The 23,946-nt window shown below is 40.2% G+C and overlaps 3 protein-coding genes across 3 annotated transcripts; all 3 read right to left on the bottom strand.

Annotated features, from left to right (window-relative positions):
- Positions 1–2,493: 2,493 nt before the first annotated feature.
- Positions 2,494–11,530, bottom strand: LOC139025111 (trace amine-associated receptor 13c-like). Its single transcript, XM_070440159.1, has 2 exons — positions 11,497–11,530; positions 2,494–3,398 (listed from the first exon to the last, which is right to left on the bottom strand). Exons 1-2 carry the CDS (start codon positions 11,528–11,530, stop codon positions 2,494–2,496), a joined length of 939 nt encoding a protein of 312 aa, XP_070296260.1.
- A 1,433-nt stretch (positions 11,531–12,963) lies between these two features.
- On the bottom strand, positions 12,964–13,939 carry LOC139025110 (trace amine-associated receptor 13c-like). The gene is made up of 2 exons (XM_070440158.1): positions 13,928–13,939; positions 12,964–13,755 (listed from the first exon to the last, which is right to left on the bottom strand). Exons 1-2 carry the CDS (start codon positions 13,937–13,939, stop codon positions 12,964–12,966), a joined length of 804 nt encoding a protein of 267 aa, XP_070296259.1.
- A 326-nt stretch (positions 13,940–14,265) lies between these two features.
- On the bottom strand, positions 14,266–15,363 carry LOC112073478 (trace amine-associated receptor 13c-like). The gene has a single exon (XM_024140764.2). It carries the CDS (start codon positions 15,226–15,228, stop codon positions 14,266–14,268), a length of 963 nt encoding a protein of 320 aa, XP_023996532.2. The 5' UTR covers positions 15,229–15,363.
- Between the last annotated feature and the right edge of the window lie 8,583 nt (positions 15,364–23,946).

Raw genomic sequence — 23,946 nt, 5'->3', positions numbered from 1 at the left:
CACACTCAATGTCAGCAAAACAAAGGAGATGATTGTGGACTTCAGGAAACAGCAGAGGGAGCAGCCCCCTATCCACATCGACGGGACAGTAGTGGAGAGAGTGGAAAGTTTTAAGTTCCTTAACTTAAAACTTTATAGGACAAACTGAAATGGTCCACCCACACAGACAGCGTGGTGAAGAAGGTGCAGCAGCTCCTCTTCAACCTCAGGAGGCTGAAGAAAATCGGCTTGTCACCAAAAACACTCATGAAACTTTTACAGATGCACAATCGAGACAACAGAGCAGGAGACCACAGTATCACCGCCTGGTACGGCAACTGCTCCGCCCACAACCGTAAGGCTCTCCAGAGGGTAGTGAGGTATGCACAACACATCACCAGGGGCAAACTACCTGCCCTCCAGGACAAGTACACCGCCCGATGTCAAAGGAAGGCCAAMAAGATCATCAAGGACAACAACCACCCGAGCCATGGCCTGTTCACCCCGCTATCATCCGGAAGGCGAGATCACTACATGTGCRTCAAAGCTGGGACTGAGAGACTGAAAAACAGCTTCTATCTCAAAGCCATCAGACTGTTAAATACCCATCACTAGCCGACTACCACCCAGTTACTCAACCCTGCACCTGAGAGGATGCTGCCCTATGTACATAGACATGGAATCCCTGGTCACTTTAATCATGGAACACTAGTCACTTTTATATCGTTTACATACTGCTTTACTCATCTCATATGTATATACTGTATTCTACTGTATTTTTTGTCAATACCACTCAGACAATGCTTGTCCTAATATTTATATATTTCTTAATTCCAATATTTAACTTTTAGATTTGTGTGTATTTTTGTGAGTTGTTAGATACTACTGCACTGTTGGAGCTAGGAAGAAAAGCATTTCACACACCCACAATAACATCTGCTAAACTATAAAATTAGATTTTGATTTGATTTTGTTTTGCATTAAAGGTAGTAWCCCTTGAAATGTAATGTTCAGCTAATTTATGGATTTGGATATTGGTTCCCTTACCCTGTAAGCAGTCTATGAACTGCTCTTAGTCTGTGCCACTCTGACATTGCTCATCCATATATTCATATATTCTAAATTCCAGTCCTTTACTTAGATTTGTGTGTTTAAGGTATTTGTTGTGAAATTGTTAGTTATTACTTGTTAGATATTGCTGCACTGTCAGAACTAGATGCATAAGCGATTAGCAACACCCGCAATAACATCTGCTAAACACATGTTTGTGACCAATATAATTTATTTTATTTGATACTAATGAGTGCAATCAGTCACTCCTAGAAACAAGAATGCTATCATTTTCAGACAAACACGTTACTTCCTTCAGCACACTAYTACAACAGTGTGACTGTTTTKGAATAWAATGTTCAATATATTTCCTTTAACATCCTCTGTGTTGTGTGCTTATTGTTTAACCATTGATATGTTCTAGGTCATTTTGAGAACTTAAGGAGCATCAGGTACTGCAGGAATATCTACCAATGGCATGTCCATCTTCTTGTGATAAATTACACAGGTCACTGTTCAAAACATTTATAAAGTATTAATAAAGTATGAATAGTCCTCACTTTAGATTAGGGACTGCAAAACTACTTTGCTAATGATCAGTAAATGGTTTATAAGAATTGTATTAAACATCTGATGAATGATCTTCTGAATCATTATTACATTCAGAGTAAACAATATCTGAGAGAGCTGCTCTGGTGTGACCCCTGACCTGGCAGCAGTGATGTAGTGAGAGTAGTGGTACTGTTCATACCCAGTATGTTGAGGTTGAAGTGTCTGCTGTGGTCTCCTGCTCTGTTGTGTTGAATAATTCATGTATATACTGTAGTAGTTATTTATAAATGTTAGAAAACCTAGCTAAATACCATTTCAGAAATGTGGCCTTAATATTAAATGGTGAGCAAACGGAAATGCCTTACAAATGGTTTATTACTGAATGTTATTATAAAGTGTTACCCATAATTGCATATTTTTGCATTTTACCATCAACTACTTACACAAAACAGAAGTTATTTAGACCTGGACGTTATCTGATATAATGCATTATTGTACATTTCAACTTTAATACACATGATGAAGACGTTGTGTCACAAACGAGCCACTAGAGGGAGATGTTAAACAACATATAGAATGATTCATGACGTCCTCAGAATGTACAATTAGAATACTTACTTACTATTTGTCAATAAGTAACACGGAACAACGACAGACTTGGGTATTTGGAGTACACAATCCACAATGACTACAATGTCTTTWAWAAAAACAAGCTTATGCCTTCTTATGCCATCTCCAATTCATTCCATTCCAATCCAGACAAATAATTCTGTATCAACACCACATGTATCTATGATGACAACACTGAGATAAGTCATGTCGGTGTATTGTTACATGAAATAATTACAAAAATTGTAGCACAAAACTATATCAAACCTATGTTTGCCGAACTAGTGAATCATATTATAGGAACTATAAACGTCTTATCTTCAAAGTTAAAATAAGTTTAGCTGTCACTTTGAACCATGGATAAAAGAAAGCATAAATTATTGGATTAATTAAGGAATTAACAAGTGCCAGATAACTGGTGAAATATGCTATTAAATGATCACCTATAACAGAAATAACAAAGTAAATTAATAGAGATGGAATCCAACAAATTAAATAGTTGAAAACAACAATAGCTAGAGTTTTTGCTGCTTTTCTCTCAGACTTATTTGCCTGTACAGTTTTAACACCAGACACACTGACAGCCTCTTTAGAAAATACCTTTCTGGCCTGTGATCTGGCCACCACAAAGATTTTCATATAAAGTGTTATAATAATAGAGCATGGGACAACCAGTGTAAATACAATGTAAATTATATTAACCCATGTTATTCCTTCAACAATAATACATTCTGCCAAACACCTACTGGGTGTCTGTACATTTACAAAGTTTTTTAAAATAACAGCATCGTATATGATACAACAACACCAGGTAATGGATATAATACAGATAGTTCCTGTTATTGTTATTTTAGAGTGGTACAATAAGGGATCACACACAGCAACATAGCGGTCAATAGATATCAAGACCAAATTACCCAGAGATAAAGTAGTACATAAAAAAGTAATGAAGAAATGAAACACACAGAAATATTCACCAAAACCCCAGCATGATTCCATTATTGCTATTGTAATTACTGGTATCACAACCAGTCCCACCAGGAGATCTGACACAGCCAGAGAGAGGATGAGCAGGTTGGTTGGAGTGTGGAGCTGCTTGAAGTGAGAGATGGAGATGATCACCAGTAAGTTCAAAAATACTGTAACCGCTGAAATCAATGAGAAGAAGAGTACGTGGTTATGTAGATAGATGTCGATAGCAAGCCTTTCTGCAAGAAGAGTTTCTCTCTTGAAAACGAGTATTGAACATCTTCCTTTTTCTCCATTTGTAATAAAAGGTAAAAATGCTGAGGTCCTGTCTGCTTGGTCCTGTGTGTGACCCTGTCAGGTCCGCCTTCTGACAAACTCTGAGCTCTGCCTCTCTATTTATCCCTGAGTTACTGACAGACACTCCCCTCCTCCAGGATCTCTCTGCACGCACAACACACACACACACGCACGCACGCACACACACACACACACACACAACACAAACGTGACACACAAATGAACAAACGTTTGGATAAACAAATAATTAATGAAAGCATGATGTAATGTAATACGGGATTGGATATTGCTGTGCCAGCTAGCCTGTCCTTCAGCCTTACTGATAGATAGAGATGAGAGAAAAGGGGCATTTTCTCCAATTCAATTCAAATCAAATCAAATGTTATTTGTCACAAAGCGCCGATCAGGTGTGGACCTTACAGTGAAATGCTATAGAGGTCCTGGATGGCGAAGCTTGGCCCCGGTGATGTACTGGGCCGTACTCACTACCCTCTGTAGTGCCTTGCGGTCGGAGGCCGAGGAGTTACAAATATCAGGCAGTGATGCAACCAGTCAGGATGCTCTCGATGGTGCAGCTGTAGAACTTTTTGAGATCTGAGGACCCATGCTAAATCTTTTCAGTCTCCTGAGGGGGAATAGGCTTTGTCGTGCTCTCTTCATGACTGTCTTAGTGTGCTGGACCATAATAGTTTGTTTGTGATGTGGAACCAAGGAACTTGAAGCTCTCAACCTGCTCCACTACAGCCACGTCGATGAGAACGGGGCGTGCTCGCTCTCCTTTTCCTGTAGTCCACAATCATCTCCTTTGTCTTGATCACTGGCCACTACGTCCAGGTCTCTGACCTCCTCCCTATAGGCTGTCCCATCTTTGTAGGTGATCAGGCCTACAACTGTTGTGTCATCGGCAAATAATGATAGTGTTGGAGTCGTTCCTGGTCATATGGTCATGCAGTCATGAGTGAACAGGGAGACAGGAGGGGACTGAGCGGGCACTCCTGAGGGGCGCTGTGTTGAGGATCAGCGTAGTGGATGTGTTGTTACCTACCCTTACCACCTGGGGGCAGCCCATCAGGACAGACCATTCTGAGATTATTAATGGAAAAATATAGTAACACAAGTGGGAAATAGGATAACTGTGCAGACTAACTGTTTTGGGTGTGTCAGTGCATAGTTTGGAACATATCCACAACCTCAGGAAACGAGATGGTAGTCACATGTCAGCTGGCTAGTGTAGGAAAGCTGACAGTAGGGAAGTTGATGAGAGGGCATGACTTCTGGTGTACACGCTTATAGCACATTCAATCAGAATGAATAGTGGGATTCCATAGGAACAATTCCATAGACGTTTAGATAATGTCCATCTGAACTGAATTAGAACACATATTCTTCAAGTGAGGACACTTTGTCTCAGTTACATCATGGGACAAGTACTTTTTGTCAGACATCAGAACAACCAAAATGTATTGGACCCAATCACCCATTGATGTTTTTTAATGTGACTAGAAATGTGATTTCCAGTTCGGTTCAGTGTGTATCGATCAGTGATCTCAAAAGCACTTCAAGTAATTAGGGGCAGTTCAAAATGTACTGGGAATATTTTCATTGAACTCCCTTATACTGTAAAACAAATGTACACACCCTCCCCCTCATAGAATTCGACTCATAGTAAGAGCTTAGAAACGTGGTTATCGACATTGCCACTTCAGCATACTTTGTGGCACAGTCGATGCCACGAAGGGCTACGGGCCAGAAGGTTGAGGGATCACCGACCACCACGGACGAGCTCAATCTGCTTGCATGTTTCATTAGGCCTACAACACGATGAGAGCTGGCAATTATAATCTAGGGGGATATTAGATATCCAACATTTTGATGCCAATCATATAAAATACATGGAACGCAACATAAGTTTTCACCAATAGTTTTCTGTGCCAATGCATGTGAAGGACCTCGGCGTTACYCTGGACCCTGATCTCTCTTTTGACAAACATATCAAGAATGTTTCAAGGACAGCTTTTTTCCATCTACGTAACATTGCAAAAATCAGAAACTTTCTGTCCAAAAATTATGCAGAAAAATGGGTGCGTCACATGCTTTTGTTACTTCTAGGTTAGACTACTGCAATGCTCTACTTTCCGGCTACCCGGATAAAGCACTAAATACACTTCAGTTAGTGCTAAATACGGCTGCTAGAATCCTGACTAGAACCAAAAAATTTGATCATATTACTCCAGTGCTAGCCTCCCTACACTGGCTTCCTGTTAAGRCAAGGGCTGATTTCAAGGTTTTACTGCTAACCTACAAAGCATTACATGGGCTTGCTCCTACCTATCTTTCCGATTTGGTCCTGCCATACATACCTACACGTACGCTACGGTCACAAGACGCAGGCCTCCTAATTGTCCCTAGAATTTCTAAGCAAACAGTTGGCGGCAGGGCTTTCTCCTACATATCTTAATTTTTATGGAATGGTCTGCCTACCCATGTGAGAGACGCAGACTCGGTCTCAACTTTTAAGTCTTTACTGAAGACTCATCTCATCAGTGGGTCATATGATTGAGTGTAGTCTGGCCCACGAGTGTGAAGGTGAACGGAAAGGCTCTGGAGCAACGAACCGCCCTTGCTGTCTCTGCCTGGCCGGTTCCCCTCTCTCCACTGGGATTCTCTACCTCTAACCCTATTACAGGGGCTGAGTCACTGTCTTACTGGTGCTCTTTCATGCCGTCCCTAGGAGGGGTGCGTCACTTGAGTGGGTTGAGTCACTGACGTGATCTTCCTGTCTGGGTTGGCGCCCCCCCTTGGGTTGTGCCGTGGCGGAGACCTTTGTGGGCTATACTCGGCCTTGTCTCAGTATGGTAAGTTGGTGGTTGAAGATATCCCTCTAGTGGTGTGGGGGCTTTGCTTTGGCAAAGTGGGTGGGGTTATATCCTTCCTGTTTGGCCCTGTCCGGGGGTATCTTGGAAGGGGCACAGTGTCTCCTGACCCTCCTCCTGTCTCAGCCTCCAGTATTTATGCTGCAGTAGTTTACGTGTCGGGGGGCTAGGGTCAGTTTGTTATATCGGGAGTACTTCTCCTGTCTTATCCGGTGTCCTGTGTGAATTTAAGTATGCTCTCTCTAATTCCTTTTTCTCTCTTTCTTTCTCGCTCTCTCGGGGACCTGAGCCTAGGATCATGCCTCGGGACTACCTGGCATGATGACTCCTTGCTGTCCCCAGTCCACCTGGCGTGCTGCTGCTCCAGTTTCAACTGTTCTGCCTGCGGCTATGGAACCCTGACCTGTTCACCGGACGTGCTGCCTGTCCCAAGACCTGCTGTTTTCAACTCTCTAGAGACCACAGGAGCGGTAGAGATTCCTTAATGATCGGCTATGAAAGCAACTGACATTTACTCCTGAGTACTGACTTGCGCACCCTCGACAACTACTGTGATTATTATTATTTGACCATGCTGGTCATTTATGAACATTTGAACATCTTGCCATGTTCTCTGTTATAAATCTCCACCCGGCACAGCCAGAAGAGGACTGGCCACCCCTCATAGCCTGGTTCCTCTCTAGGTTTCTTCCTAGGTTTCAGCCTTTCTAGGGAGTTTTTCCTAGCCACCGTGCTTCTACACCTGCATTGCTTGCTGTTTGGGGTTTTAGGCTGGGTTTCTGTACAGCACTTTGAGATATCAGCTGATGTAAGAAGGGCTATATAAATACAATTGATTTGATTTGATTGCTGTTATTGTTTAATGGAAACATCTAGAAGCAATGATGTCTCAGCCGCGAAGTGGTTGGCCACACAAGCTCAAAGAATGTTAAAGCGGGAATCCTCTGTCCTCGGTTGCAACACTCACTACCGAGTTCCAAACTGCCTCTGGAAGCAACGTCAGCAGAAGAACTGTTCGTCAGGAGCTTCATGAAATGGGTTTCCATGRCCGTGTAGCCGCACACAGGCCTGAAATCACCATGCGCAATGCCAAGTGTTGGCTCGAGTGGTGTAAAGCACGCCACCGTTGGACTATGGAGCAGTGAAAAACACCTTCCCTGGAGTGACAAATCTGGATTTGGCTGATGCCATGAGAATGCTACCTACCCCAATGCATGTTGCCAATTGTAAAGTTTGGTGGTGGAGGAATAATGGTCTGGGGCTGTTTTTCATGATTTGAGCTAGACCTCTTAGTTCCAGTGAAGGGAAATCTTAACACTACAGCATACAATGACATTCTAGACTTTGTGACAACAGTTTGTGGAAAGCCCTTTCCTGTTTCAGAATGAAAATGCCAAAGTGTACATAGTGAGGTCCATACAGAAATTGTTTGTCGAGATCGTTGTGGAAGAATCTGACTGGCCTGCACAGAGCCCTGACCTCAAACCCATCGAACACCTGTGGATCTGTACTCAACTTTTTTAAGTGACAATTTATCACTTTTCATCCGTTTTCTACCACTTGTTAATTCCTTAATAAATAATAATAATAATTTATGCATTATTTYATCCATGGTTCAAAGTGACAGCTAAACATATTTTAACTCTGAAGCTCCTATAATTGTATTCCCTAGTTTCACAAAGGTTTTATATAGTTATGTTATACAATTGCTGTAATTGCTTCTTTCATGTAACAATACACTACATTACTTATCTCAGTGTTGTCATCATAGATACATGTGGTGTTGATACAGAATGATTTGGATGGATTGGATTTGAAGGACTTGGAGAAGGCATAAGAAGGCATAAGTCTGTTGTTGTTCCATGTTATTCAATGATAAATAGTATGTAAGTATTCTAAAAGTACATTCTGAGGACGTCATGAATCATTCTATATGTTGTTTAACATCTCCCTCTAGTGGCTCAATTGTGACACAACATCTTCAGCAGTAAAGTTGAAATGTACAGTTTTGCATGACATCAGATGTCCAAGTCTATCACAATGGTGTATTGTGTAAGTAGTTGAGGGTAAAATGCAAGAATATGCAATTAAGGATACCACTATAATGGTAAGTAATAAACCATTTGTAAGCCATTTACAGTTTGTTAAGAATATATTAATCATTACTCGCACATTTGTTAAATTTTAGTCAGCTAGGGATTCTCACATGTATAAATAACTACAATATGCATGAATGATTAAGCACAACAGTGCAGGAGACCACAGCAGACACCACAACCACTCTCACTACATCACTGCTGCCAGGTCAGGGGTCACACCATAGCATCTCTCTCAGAGGCTGTGGAGTCAGAATGAACATAGAGATTGGTAACACTTTATAATAACACTTTGTAATTAAGAATGTATAATGGATTAGTAAATAGTTTATTCATCATTCATGTATCATTACTCCCACAGTTGTTTTAGTAAGCTGATTATTCACACATTTATTAACACCTTTTATAGTATGTAATAATGATTCATAAGATCATTCATGAGATGTTTAGTGAATTAACTTATAAACCATTCACTGATCATTTGTACAGTCATTTTGCAGTCCCTAATCTAAATTAAGGACTTTTATACTTCCTAATACTTTATAAATGTTTTGAACAGTGACCAGTGTAATTTATCACAATAAGATGGACATGCTATTGGTAGATATTCCAGCAGGACCTGATGCTCCTTAAGTTCTCAAAATGACCTAGAACATATCAATGGTTAAACAATAAGCTCACAACACAGAGGATGTTTAAGGAAATATATTGAACATTTTATTCCAAAACAGAGGATGTTTAAGGAAATATATTGAACATTTTATTCCAAAACAGTCACACTGTTGTAATAGTGTGCTGAAGGAAGTAACGTGTTTCTCTGAAAATGATAACATTCTTCTTTGTTAGCCCTGACTACCTAAACCAAAGTGTGGATTGCAGTCACTCATTAGAGCAGTTCATAGACCGTTTACAGGGTAAGGGAACCAATTTCTAAATACATAATTCAACTGAACACTACGTTTAAAGTGTTACAACCTTTAATACACTGCAAGTGAAGATGTCCAAATACTTATGAGTTCTTCAAATGGGGGGACTAGATACAAAATTAGTTTTTGTTCCTAAACGGTAAAACATATGTATGAAAATACCCTCAAGTAAAAGGTGACGTTCTATAATGTCGCCTCATGAAACATTCGATTTCATATCCAAAATGCTGGATTGAAGAGGCCAGTTGAAAAACAGTTTTACTGCAGAGTTTTACACCCACTGGGCCAACACTGGTTGAATCAACGTTGTGGGTTTTTATCCAACATAGAGTTGACATTGAATTGATGTCTGTGCCCAGTGGGCAGGGATTGTTTTCAGTATGTGCTGTGGCCAGTGGGCAGGGATTGTTTTCAGTATGTGCTGTGCCCAGTGGGCAGGGATTGTTTTCAGTATGTGCTGTGGCCAGTGGGCAGGGATTGTTTTCAGTATGTGCTGTGGCCATAGGGTGGTAGTTGGCCAAGGGTCATTTCAGTGTAGGAAAGGATGAAACAGCGTCTGTACCACCAGTAAGTACAGATAGTAGGATAAATCCCCTCGCACAGTCCCCGCAGCCGGACAACTCTCTCATGGTTTCTGGATCGAAATGCTGTAGGAATGCTCACCGGTGTCACTCATTCAGCCGACAGAAACGTTCAACCAGTTCTCCACATTAAGCAGTGAGTCGGAGTCAGAGAACGAGCCTTCTCTGGTCTCTACTCCTCCCGTTACGGGGTCTGAGACGCCGAAGCCTCCCACCATTAGCTCTGGCAAATTGAAAACCCTAATCATTGGCGACTCCATTACACGTAGTATTAGACTTAAAACGAATCATCTAGCAATCATCCACTGTTTACCAGGGGGCAGGGCTACCGACGTTAAGGCTAATCTGAAGATGGTCTGGGCTAAAGCTAAAACTGGTGAGTGTAGAGAGTATAGGGATATTGTTATCCACGTCGGCACCAACGATGTTAGGATGAAACAGTCAGAGGTCACCAAGCACAACATAGCTTCAGCGTGTAAATCAGCTAGAAAGATGTGTCGGCATCGAGTAATTGTCTCTGGCCCCCTCCCATTTAGGGGGTTGATGAGCTCTACAGCAGAGTCTCACAACTCAATCGCTGGTTGAAAACTGTTTTCTACCCCTCCCAAAAAATAGAATTTTGTAGATAATTGGCCCTCTTTCTGGGACTCATCCACAAACAGGACCAAGCCTGGACTGTTGAGGAGTGACGGACTCCATCCTAGCTGGAGGGGTGCTCTCATCTTATCTACGAACATAGACAGGGCTCTAACTCCCCTAGCTCAACAAGGAGATAGGGTGCAGGCCAGGCAGCAGGCTGTTAGCCAGCCTGCCAGCTTAGTGGAGTCTGCCACTAGCAAAGTCAGTGTAGTCAGCTCAGCTATCCCCATTGAGACTGTGTCTGTGCCTCGATCTAGGTTGGGCAAAACTAAACATGGCGGTGTTCGCCTTAGCAACCTCACTGGAATAAAGACCTCCTCCATTCCTGCCATTATTTAAAGAGACTGGGATACCTCACATCTCAAAATAGGGCGACTTAATGTTAGATCCCTCACTTCCAAGGCAGATATAGTCAATTAACTTATCACTGATCATAATCTTGATGTGATTGGCCTGACTGAAACATGGCTTAAGCCTGATGGTTACACTAGTGACCATATCCCCCGTGCATCCCGCAAAGGCGGAGGTGTTGCTAACATTTACGATAGCAAATTTCAATTTATAACAACAAAAAAAACGAAGTTTTCGTCTTTTGAGTTTCTAGTCATGAACTCTATGCAGCTTACTCAATCACTTTTTATAGCTACTGTTTACATATATAGCGTTCCTCGCAGAGTTCCCTGAATTCCTATCGAACCTTGTAGTCATGGCAGATATTCACATTTTTGACATGGAAAGATCCAGAGACCCACTCCAAAAGGCTATCGGTGCCATCCTCGATACAATGGGTTTTGTCCAACATGTCTCCGGACCTACTCACCGCCACAGTCATACTCCAGACCTAGTTTTGTCCAGTGGATAAATGTTGTGGATCTTTATTTGGACTGAAAAGCAGTGCCGAGCACCTGTGAATGGCAGGTCTTACCCTTCGTAAGGATGTGTAGTCCCTGCTGTGCCATCTATGCCCTCCAGAAACATTCTCAGGACCACCATGATGGCAACACGGATGTTCAGGAGTCAGTCGAGCACACCTTCTATGTTGACAAAGGTCTCCAAACTCTACCCATGGGGACCGAAGCAAAGTCGTTGGTGGACAGGCTGCAAAGCTGCCTATTGGCCGGAGGGTTGAATGGGCCAGTAACATTACCTCTGTGGAACACCTTCCTCCAGAAGGGAGGTCAAAGAGCAGTGAGTTATGGCTCTCCCAGACCATATGTTATGTTCTAGATCATTGTGAGAACTTAAGGAGCATCAGGTCCTGCTGGAATATCTACCAATAGCATGTCCATCTTATTGTGATAAATTACACAGGTCACTGTTCAAAACATTTATAAAGTATTTAGAAAGTATGAATAGTCCTTACTTTAGATTAGGGACTGCAAAACTACTTTACTAATGATCAGTAAATGGTTTATACGTTAATTTATCAAACATCTGATGAATGATCTTCTGAATCATTATTACATACTATAAAAGTTGATTRTAAATGTGTGAATAAATAAAATAAATATGGGAGTAATGATAAATAAAKTATGAATAWACTATTTACTAATCCATTATAAACTATTTAGTGTGTTACCCAATYTCTATATTCATTCAGAGTAAACAGTATCTGAGAGAGCTGCTCTGGTGTGACCCCTGACCTGGCAGCAGTGATGTAGTGAGAGTAGTGGTAGTGTTCATACCCAGTATGTTGAGGTTGAAGTGTCTGCTGTGGTCTCCTGCACTGTGGTGTTGAATAATTAATGTATATACTGTAGTAGTTATTTATAAATGTGAGAGAACCAAGCTAAATACCATTTCAGAAATGTGGCCTTAATATTAAAAGGTGAGCAAACTCTAAATGCCTTACAAATGGTTTATTACTGAATGTTATTATAAAGTGTTACCCATAGTTGCATATTCTTGCATTTTACCATCAACTACTTACACAATACAGAAGTTATCTAGACGTGGATGTTATCTGATATCATGCAGTATTGTACATTTCAACTTTACAACACTTGATGAAGACGTTGTGTCACAATTGAGCCACTAGAGGGAGATGTTAAGCAACATACAGAATGACTCATGACGTCCTCAGAATGTACTATTAGAATACTTACTATGTATCATTAAATTACATGGAACAACCACAGCCTTAGGTATTTTGAGTACACAATCTACAATGACTACAATGTCCTTTATAAAACAAGCTTATGCATTCTTATGCCTTCTCCAATTCATTCCAATCCAATCCAGACAAATCATTCTGTATCGACACCACATGTATCAATCATGACAACACTGAGATAAGTCATGTCAGTGTATTGTTACATTAAATAATTACAACAATTGAAGAACAAAACTATCAAACCGATGTTTGCCGAACTAGTGAATCATATTATAGGAACTATAAACGTCTTATCTTCAAAGTTAAAATAAGTTTAGCTGTCACTTTGAACCATTGATAAAAGAAAGCATAAATTATTGGATTAATTAAGGAATTAACAAGTGGCAGATAACTGGTGAAAAATGATGATAAATTATCACTTAAAAAAGAAAGAAAATAGAAAATAAGTAGAGATGGAATCCAACAACAGAAATAGTTGAAAACAACAATAGCTAGAGTTTTTGCTGCTTTTCTCTCAGACTTATTTGCCTGTACAGTTTTAACACCAGACACACTGGCAGCCTCTTTAGAAAATACCTTTCTGGCCTGTGATCTGGCCACCACAAAGATTTTCATATAAAGTGTTATAATAATAGAGCACGGGACAACCATTATAATTACAAGATCAATGATATTAACCCAGATTGACCCTTCAACAATAAAACATTCTTTCAAACACCTACTGGGTGTCTGTACATTTACAAAGTTTTTTAGAATAGCAGCATTGTATATGATACAACAACACCAGTTGATGGATATACAACACATGATTCTTCTTATTGTTATTTTAGAGTGGTACAATAAGGGATCACACACAGCAACGTAGCGGTCAATAGATATCAAGACCAAATTGCCCAGAGATAAAGAAGTACATAAAAAATCTATGTAGATATGAAACACACAGAAATGTTTCCCAAAATCCCAGCATGGTTCCATTAATGCTATAGTCATTACTGGTATCACAACCAGTCCCACCAGGAGATCTGACACAGCCAGAGAGAGGATGAGCAGGTTGGTTGGAGTGTGGAGCTGCTTGAAGTGAGAGATGGAGATGATCACCANTCAACTACTTACACAATACAGAAGTTATTTAGACCTGGAGGTTATCTGATATCATGCAGTATTGTACATTTCAACTTCACTACACTTGATGAAGATGTTGTGTCACAATTGAGCCACTAGAGGGAGATGTTAAGCAACATACAGAATGACTCATGACGTCCTCAGAATGTACTATGAGAACACTTACATACTATTTATAATTAAGTAACACAGAACAACCACAGACTTAGGTATTTGGAGTACACAATCCACAATGACTACAATGTCCTTTATAAAACAAGCTCATGCATTCTTATGCCTTCTCCAAGTCATTCTATTCCAATCCAGACAAATCATTCTGTATCAACACCACATGTATCAATCATGACAACACTGAGATAAGTAATGTCAGTGTATTGTATCATGAAATAATTACAACAATTGAAGAACAAAACTATATCCAACCGATGTTTGCCGAACTAGTGAATCATATTATAGGAACTATAAACGTCTTATCTTCAAAGTTAAAATAAGTTTAGCTGTCACTTTGAACCATGGATAAAAGAAAGCATAAATTATTGGATTAATTAAGGAATTAACAAATGCCAGAAAACTGATGAAATGTGATGATAAATTATCACTTAAAAAAGAAAAAAAAGAGAAAATAAGTAGAGATGTAATCCAACAAATGAAATAGTTGAAAACAACAATAGATAGAGTTGTTGCTGCTTTTCTCTCAGACTTATTAGCCTGTACAGTTTTAACACCAGACACACTGACAGCCTCTTTAGAAAATACCTTTCTGGCCTGTGATCTGGCCACCACAAAGATTTTCATATAAAGGGTTACAATAACAGAGCACGGAACAACCGTTGTAATTACAAGGTCAGTGATATTAACCCAGATTGACCCTTCAACAGTAGTACATTCTTTCAAACACCTACTGGGTATCTGTACATTTACATAGTTTTTTATAATAGCAGCATCGTATATGATACAACAACACCAGGTAATGGATATACAACACATGATTCTTGTTATTGTTATTTTAGAGTGGTACAATAAGGGATCACACACAGCAACATAGCGGTCAATAGATATCAAGACCAAATTGCCCAGAGATAAAGAAGTACATAAAAAATCTATGTAGATATGAAACACACAGAAATATTTCCCAAAAACCCAGCATGGTTCCATTAATGCTACAGTCATTACTGGTATCACAATCAGTCCCACSAGGAGATCTGACACAGCCAGAGAGAGGATGAGCAGGTTGGTTGGAGTGTGGAGCTGCTTGAAGTGAGAGATGGAGATGATCACCAGTACGTTCAAAAATACTGTAACTGCTGAAATCAATGAGAAGAAGATGTACAGTGTTATGTAGATAGATGTCGATAGCAAARCCTTTCTGCAAGAAGAGTTTCYGTCTTGAAAACAGTATTGAACATCTTCATGTTTCTCCATTTGTAATAAAAGGTCAAAATGCTGAGGTCCTTCTCCTGCTTGGTCCTGTGTGTGACCCTGTCAGGTCCGCCTTCTGACAAACTCTGAGCTCTGCCTCTCTATTTATCCCTGAGTTACTGACAGACACTCCCCTCCCAGGAGCCTCTCTACTCACACAAACACACACACACACACACACACACACACACACACACACACACACACACACACACACACGGTTAGATTAACAAATAATTAATGAAAGCATGATGTAATGTATGAAAGGATTGGATGTTGCTGTGCCCACCTGGCCTGTCCTTCAGCCTTTTTGATAGGTAGAGATGAGAGGAATGGTACATTTTCTAAACTGAGCATTTTAATGGGGAAAGTATAGTATGGGTTAGGTTTTGGTCACTAAAAGACTAAAAGGATACCTGTGCAGACTAACTGGTTTGGGTGATGTCAGAGCCGAGTTTGGAACATAATCCACAACCTCAGGAGACATGACGGCACGCCACATGTCAGCTGGCTAGCGTAGAAAAGTTTACAAAGTTTACAAAAATTTGTATTATTTTGTAAGTACTCTCAGATAATTAATTTATAGACACTGAATTGATCTGAGAGTCAAAGGGCTATGGTGAAGCTCATATGTTTAAAGATGAAGTTTAAAATATAACTCTGACTTGTGTGTGGTTTAACGGTTTTGCCAGGCTTCATTTTGTGCCTACTTTCTTGCACGGTCACTGCGGTCAGACAGAGCGAGCTACGGTCAAGTGGGGCATCCTCTTGATCTCGGCACGGCCTAGGGACTACAGTGATGCCATTTGCCAACTATTTTAGTATTATTGGATAGAAAACACTCTCAAGTTTCTAAAACTGTTTGAATTATATCTGTGAGTAAAACAGAACTCATTTGGCAGCAAACTTCCAGTCAGGAAGTGAAAATTCTGAAAATGGGGCTCTGTTTCAGGGCCTGCCTATTCAACTGGCTTATATTTATCGATATACATGCACTTCATACGCCTTCCACTAGATGTCAACAGGCAGTGGAAGGTGGAATGGGGTGTCTAGCTTGATCTGAGGTTGAACAAGAGCTTTTGGAGTGGCAGGTCAGGAATTTCCTTTCTCTACCAAGGCGCGCGAAGCACCTCGATCTTGTCTTCTGATAAGCGTTCGGTTTACACGGCGAATATCTCCGGCTCTGATTTTATTTGATACATGTGATAATAACATCGTAAAGTCTGTTTTTTCAACCGAGTTTTATCAGATTATTCAACGTTTATTGGGACTTTTGGAGTTTTCCATTCTTTGCGTAGAGAGAAGATGGGAACGTTATCAAGCTTGGCTAGCATTGTGGCGCGAATTCGACAGAAGAAAAGGACATTCTAAAACCAAACAACGATTTATTCTGGACCAAGGACTGCTTGTACAAGATTCTGATGGAAGCTCAGGAAAAGTAAGAACAATTTATGATGTTATTTTGTATTTCTGTGGAAAATGTTGATTCCTATTCTCTGCCGTTTTTGCGAGCGCTGTCTCGCAATAACGCAAGCTGTTTGTTATGGTAAAGTTATTTTAAAAAATCTAACAAGGCGGTTGCTTTAAGCTCTACAACATGTATATAAAGTTTCAGAGCTCTAGGTCTGACTGTTCTTTGATAGTTTTAACGCAGGTAACTATTGCAGGCTCTGTGTGTCTCTAAGCCCCACACTGTGTCACTGCCCGTTGACTGTGTGTGTGTGTGATTTCAGAAAATCACAGAAATCAGGTAGAGCTCCAAAACCTGCCTTAAAACCTTTTCTCAATATAGGGGGTGCTGTTTCAACGTTACCATTTATCGTTCCCAAATTAAACTGCCTCGTACTCAATTCTTGCTCGTACAATATGCATATTATTATTACTATTGGATAGAAAACAATCTCTAGTTTCTAAAACCGTTTGAGTTATGTCTGTGGGTGAAACAGAACTCTTTCTGCAGCGAAATTCATGACAGGAACTGCGAAGGTCTGAAAACGAGGCTCTGTTCTCAGATCAGTTTAAAGCTCTGTATGTATCCTATGGGTCGACATGAACTGCACCCGCCTTCCCCTGGATGTCAGTAACCAATGAGAATTGGAATGGAGTTTCTACGCAGATCTCAGACCTTATAAAGCCCCAACGAACGAAGGGAGCTCTCTTTTTGACGTTCGTCATGACGCAAAGCAAGACCTCAGGTTGGCATTTTGAAACGCTCAGTTATCGGCCTTAGATATATCCGTCTGTAATTTAATTCGATATAGGTGTTAGAAACATCATAACGAAGTTATTTTAAACCGAGTTATATCAGTTTATGCGAGTATATTGCAATTTTCGGAATTTCCTTAGTATTGCGTTTTGAACATTTGGGCACGTCTTCGCCACATGGCTAATGTTTGCTGCTGATTCCTAAGTTGAAGACGGCAATCTACAACCGAGCAACGATGATTCTGGACAAAGGACCACTTGCCCAAGATTCTGATGGAAGCTCGTCCAAAAGTAAGAGCTTTTTATGATGTTTTTCCGTATTTATGTGGAAAAATGTAAAACGATTTGTCCGCCATTATTGCGGCACTGGTCTGGCTGTAACGCACACTGTATGTCTAGTAACGTTAATTTTAAAAATCTAACACAGTGGTTGCATTAATAACTAATGCATCTTTCAATTGCTGTCCAACCTGTATTTTTTTGTCAAGTTTACGATTATTTATCGATTAGATTAGGTGCCTCTCCAAGATGGCGCCGGCCAGAATGCATGAAATGCAGCTACTGATCACATTGTATAACCACGATTTGTGCTGCTAAATATGCACATTTTCGAACAAAACCTATATGCATTGTGTAATATGATGTTACAGGACTGTCATCTGATGAAGTATATCAAGGTTAGTCAAAAATTATATATCTTTTGCTGGATTGTTACGATCGCTAACCTTTGCTGCTGGTAAATTGCTTGTGTTTCTGGCTGTTGTGGTAAGCTAATATAATGCTATATTGTGTTTTCGCTGTAAAACACTTAAAAAATCTGAAATATTGGCTGGATTCACAAGATGTTGGGCTTTCATTTGCTGTACTCTGTGTATTTTTCAGAAATGTTTTAAGATGAGTAATTAGGTATTTGACGTTGGTCTCTGTAATTATTCTGGCAGCTTCGGCACTATTTCAGATTTCAGCTGCAATGTAGAACTGTGATTTATACCTGGAATATGCAAATTTTTCTAAAAAAACATGTGCTATATGTTATCAGACTGTCATCTTATGAAGTTGTTTCTTGGCTAGTGGCTATATATATCTTTATTTGGTCGAAATTGTGATAGCTACCCATGCAGGAAAAAAATGGTGGGAAAAAAAAGTTGTGTCTTTTGCTATCGTGGTTAGCTAATAGATTTACATATTGTGTCTTCCCTGTAAAACATTTTAAAAATCAGAAATGATGGCTGGATTCACAAGATGTGTATCTTTCATCTGGTGTCTTGGACTTGTGATTTAATGATATTTAGATGCTAGTATTTACTTGTGACGCTATGCTAGGCTATGCTAGTCAGCTTTTTTACTGTGGGGGGTGCTCCCGGATCCGGGATGCTGTGCAAGTAGAAGTTAACGGATTCATCTGAACATGCCGCAACTGGATCTGTAACTTATTTGAAAAAAAAATGTGTTTAACCATCACCAATTGTACATTGTACGAATTCTCATGAATTACGATAGATAAATGGCTGGTTCTTTTTTTCCTGACACCGTAGAGTTCATTTACTTTGACGTGAAGCGGTCAAATTAGCGCTCTATGAAAGTGTTTGACCTTTATTCCCAGAAAATGGACCTTAACTCAAAAAGCATTGAAGCCTTTACGCCATCTTGTTTCTGGGCTAACAGCCCATTTGGCAAAACCTGAGCTCACCGAGTTTCGTCTTCAAAGTCTTTTCCATTTAGGAGAAATGGCCATGTCGCTTTGGTGATGTTTTGTCCATTTGCAATAAGCAGCCACTCACTATCTGGTGGAATTTTCCAGAACAGCGTGAAAAAAAAAAAAATCATAATACGGAAACCAAATGTCCAAGAGACTTAATTCGACAACTTCCCGGTAGATCTGGCCCTGGGACACGGCCCGGGGACATCGGCCTATTTTAAAAACATTTGCGGACGTCTAGTAAGGGACCGTACATTTGCAATATGGAGATCCTCATCAATCATACAGCAAATGCCGAATAGTGCCCTTCATGTATGAAAATACTCTCAAATGAAAGGTGACATTCTATAATGTCACCTCTTATTAAACATTTGATCTCATATCCAAAGTGCTGGAGAAAAGAGCTGCATGTTTTAAAATGTTTTCCTTTAGAGTGAAACAGAGGACAGCTATTACTATCAGTATGTACAGTGGCCAGAGTAAGGCAGTATAAATCAAAATCTGTGACAGAGGGATAACTTGACATATTCTATACTGAACAAAAATTTAAACGCAAGATTTTACTGAATACATTCATATGGAAATCAGTCCAATGAAATTAATTCATTAGGCCTATGGATTTCACATGATTGGGAATACAAATATACATATGTTGGTGAAAGAAATCCAAAAGTATGGGGACACCCCTTCAAATTTGTGGATTGGGGTATTTCAGCAACACACATTGCTGACAGTTGTATTAACTCGATCACAGAGCCATGCAATCTCCATGCAATCTCCATAGACAAACATTGGCAATAGATTGGGCTTACTGAAGAGCTCAGTGACTTTCAACGTGGCACCGTCATAGGATGCCACCTTTCAAACAAGTCAGTTCATCAAATTTCTGCCCTGCTAGAGGTGCACTGGTCAACTGTAAGTGCTGTTATAGTTTAATGGAAACATCTAGGAGCAACAATGTCTCAGCCGCGAAGTGGTAGGCCACACAAGCTCACAGAATGGCAAGGCGGGAATCAATATGCAATATGGAACACTTTTTTAAGGTTCTACCCATTACTGAACGCTGTTCTCAACTGGATGGTAGAGCCTGTTTTGACAATGGATTTAGAATTGGAAATGAAACAAACCTTCACTTGAACCTGATTGGTCAACTCCCCTAACCCTCCTGCATCAATTAACATGCTTTGATATGATATTGTGTTGCTGGAGTTCAGTGTTGTGGCACTCTAACTTTTCCCATTCAGAGGGCTGTAAGAAAACTCACAATCTGTCAACAAAGATGTTGGACAAAAGTCAGGAATTCAATTGGTGGGGGATTAATATAGCACAATTTCTGTTAGTAGAGACCTTGAATAGTAGGAATATGAAAAGAAATAGTCAAAATGTAAAATGGATAAAAAAACAAGAGTCTTGTAAAAATGTTCTTAACCAGGTGGTTGATATGTCAGTAAAAAGTACGGTGGACTAAGAATAGGATACATGTAGTTTTTATTAAAAATACTTATTTTGGTGAAAAACATGATTGAATTATTGACAACACAGTGCCACAACACTGTACTCCAGCAACCCAAAAYGATACAAATTATGTTAATTGATGCAAGAGGGCGTATTGATGACAACACAYTATATTAGGCAACATACATTGGTGTAACCGCATTTTATGACCCATGGGATTAATGAATCAATATACATACTTATTAAGGTCGCCTATRAAATAATACCTCAAATAGTAATAAAAACTGCACTTTGTCGTATATTATCTCAAAATGCAGTCTGACCATGTTGGAAACATGGTGGAAGGATCTGGATTAATTGAAATGTAAGAAAACCAACACCACCTCAAAATGGATTCATTTCATACACACATATGCAATTAACATACTTTATACACATTTGACATCAGTCCTCATTCAATTTGAATAATGCTTAACTACATACAGAGTAAAAAACCATTGGAAGCAGACCTAAAGTTATTTTTGTAATACTGTTGAGATTGTTAAATGCTATTGCAAATTGCCATTCTATAACGGCATCGCTGGTATGATCCTCTTGACTTCTCAACTGTCTGGTAGAGTTTGGTTATTTCCAAAATCACATCAAGTTGAATTTTTTTTTTTACTATTGGAAATTCAACATGTTTCTCAAGAAGAGACAGTTAAAGGTAGAAAGAACCATGATCGTAAGGTTCTCATTGAAACCTTCATGGTGCCATAAAGAACCCTTTCATAAGGTTTTATAAAGGTTCTGGGAACTGGTGACAGGTTGTCACTTATCAAACCAATCAACTATTTTGCATAGATGGAGCTCCAAACAGAGTTATGTTTCTGAAAAATGTTCAGCAACAAGCTAGCTATCGTAAGATACAAAACTAACGGCAAGCGTTAGAAGCCAGCCCTGCTATTGAAATGCAAAATGTGCAACTGATGTTCTTTAGACTTCCAATATTCAACAACAAAATGAGATTCAGAAGGATGGCCTTGTGAAACTACAGGACACATCATGGCATGTGTCATTTGGCCAGTGCATAAGACAATAACAGTCAGGCAGTTGATAAGACGGTACATCTTTATGGTGTATGTTCTAATAGTATTTCATAGGAACATTCCATAGACTTGTACAAATGTCCATCTGAACTGAATTATGAAACAATGATTCAAGTTGAGGGAGACAGTTACATCATGGACACATAATATTTACCATACATCACCATGCAGTATTCTGACCCAATTATATTTTGTGTCTAATTAGATGTTATGCAAGGCTCTGTAGTAATGACACTTACATCACTCTACCAATTAAAGGTGTCAAACAAGAACACACACACACACACACACACACACACACACACACACACACACACACACACACACACACACACACACACACACACACACACACCACACACACACACACACACACACACACACACACACACACATTAATCTAGTACACTGTCATTCACCACTCTAGTCTTCATGATTCTCAAAGAGCATATTGCATCAGCAAAACTCAATCTGTTCTTGGTGACTGATGTCACTGAGGACAATATTGTCTCTACTGTGTAACTCTTTAATGATGTTATTTAACTTTTTAAGTTTCTGACACCAGAGGTCCTGTTCTCCCCTGTAGCAAGGCTCTGGAACAATGAGGTCCAAAACTCTAAGGAATTCTACCAATTAAAGGTGTTTGGAGAAACACAAATGCTTACCTCCAGGGCCCTAATAAGGCCCCAATACAGCATAAACATTCAAAGTGAACCTAAGTAAAGCTCTATTGTCATTTGTGTGAGTGTAACAGTGTTCCTTCTGTACCTCTCTTCACCCCTACCTGGGCTCGAACCAGGAACCCTCTGCACACATCGACAACAGTCACCCTCGAAGCATCGTTACTTATTGCTCCAAAAAGCCGCGACCATTGCAGAGCAAGCAACAACTACTTCAAGGTCTCAGAGAGAGTGACGTCACCGATTCAAACGCGTTAGCGTGCATCCCGCTAACTAGCTAGCCATTTCACACCGGTTACATGAGCACAACTCCATTAGGCCTCATCCTCAGTACAACCCTCACCCTAAACAGGTCTCATTACGAGACCATGAGGCTGACTCACCTCTGCTACACATTTGACATTTTAGTCATTTAGCAGATGGGGGTTGTGTTATTGATAAAGATACTCATTAGAGAGGTAGGTTTTCAGACTAAACCTCCCATAAACTCACCCAAGTCTCAATCCTACATCCCTCTCTGTAGTGTTTTTGACAAATAACAAGACATTTTCACAAGTACAGAACTAAAACATTTTTTTTACCTGGCCTCTCTGAGTTGGCACATCCTTGATTTCATGGAGCATGATCCAGGATCAACACATAACATTTAATATGATCCAGGGTCAATATAGACATGTCTAACATGCCAAAAACTCTTGGTTTGACCCCTGAACTGGCATCAGTGATGTAGTGAGAGTAGTAGTCGGTAGTGAGAGAGGTAGTGGGGTGAGAGTAGTGGTAGTGAGAGGTAGTTGGTAGTGAGAGTAGTGGTAGTGAGAGTAGAGGTAGTGAGAGTAGTGGTAGTGGAGTAGTGGTTAGTGAGAAGTAGTGGTAGTGAGAGTAAGTGGTAGTGAGAGTAGTGTAGTGAGATGTATAGTTAGTGCAGTGAGAGTATGTGGTAGTGAGAGTAGAGGTAGTGGAAGTAGTAGTGGGATAGTGAGAGTAGTAGAGTAGTGGTGAGAGTAGTGTAGTGAGAGTAGTGGTAGTGAGAGTAGTGTAGGAGAGAGTGTAGTGAAGTAGTGGTAGTGAGAAGAGTGGTATGGTGAGAGTAGTGGTAGTGGTGAGATGTGTAGTGGTGAGAGTAGTGCTAGTGAGAGTAGTGGGTAGTGAGAGTAGTGGTATGAGAGTAGTGGTAGTGAAGAGTAGTTGGTAGTGAGAGTAGTGGTAGTAGTGGAGTAGGTGTAGTGGGAGTAGTGGTAGTGAGAGTAGTGGTAGTGAGAGTAGTGGTAGTGAGAATAGTGGTAGTTGAGAAGTAGTGGTAGTGGAGAGTAGTGGTAAGGTAGTGTGAGTAGGGAGGAGTAGTGGTAGTGAGAGTAGTGGTAGTGGAGAGTAGTGTAGTGTGAGAGTAGTGTAGTGGAGTAGTGGTAGTGAGAGTAGTGAGTGAGAGTAGTGGTAGTAGTGAGAGTAGTGTTAGTGAGAGTAGTGGTATAGTGAGAGTAGTGGTATGAGAGAGTGGTAGTGAGAGTAGTAGTAGTGAGAGTAGTAGGTGAGATGGTAGTGGAGTAGTAGTAGTGAGTAGTGGTGTAGTGAGAGTAGTGTAGTGAAGTGGCGTAGT

Source organism: Salvelinus sp. IW2-2015, unplaced genomic scaffold (assembly GCF_002910315.2).
Source record: "Salvelinus sp. IW2-2015 unplaced genomic scaffold, ASM291031v2 Un_scaffold2273, whole genome shotgun sequence".
Classification (NCBI taxonomy): Eukaryota; Metazoa; Chordata; class Actinopteri; order Salmoniformes; family Salmonidae; genus Salvelinus; species Salvelinus sp. IW2-2015.
This window is presented reverse-complemented; position numbering and strand designations above follow the sequence as displayed.

What these genes read in the sequence shown, in the direction of transcription:
- LOC139025111 (XM_070440159.1), bottom strand. Translation starts at nt 11,530, where the DNA reads ATGGCACAGCAGGGACTACACATCCTTACGAAGG. An exon ending in ACTACACATCCTTACGAAGG is followed by an intron (nt 3,399 to 11,496) that starts GTAAGACCTGCC and finishes CTCTTCTTGCAG; the next exon opens with AAAGGCTTGCTATCGACATC.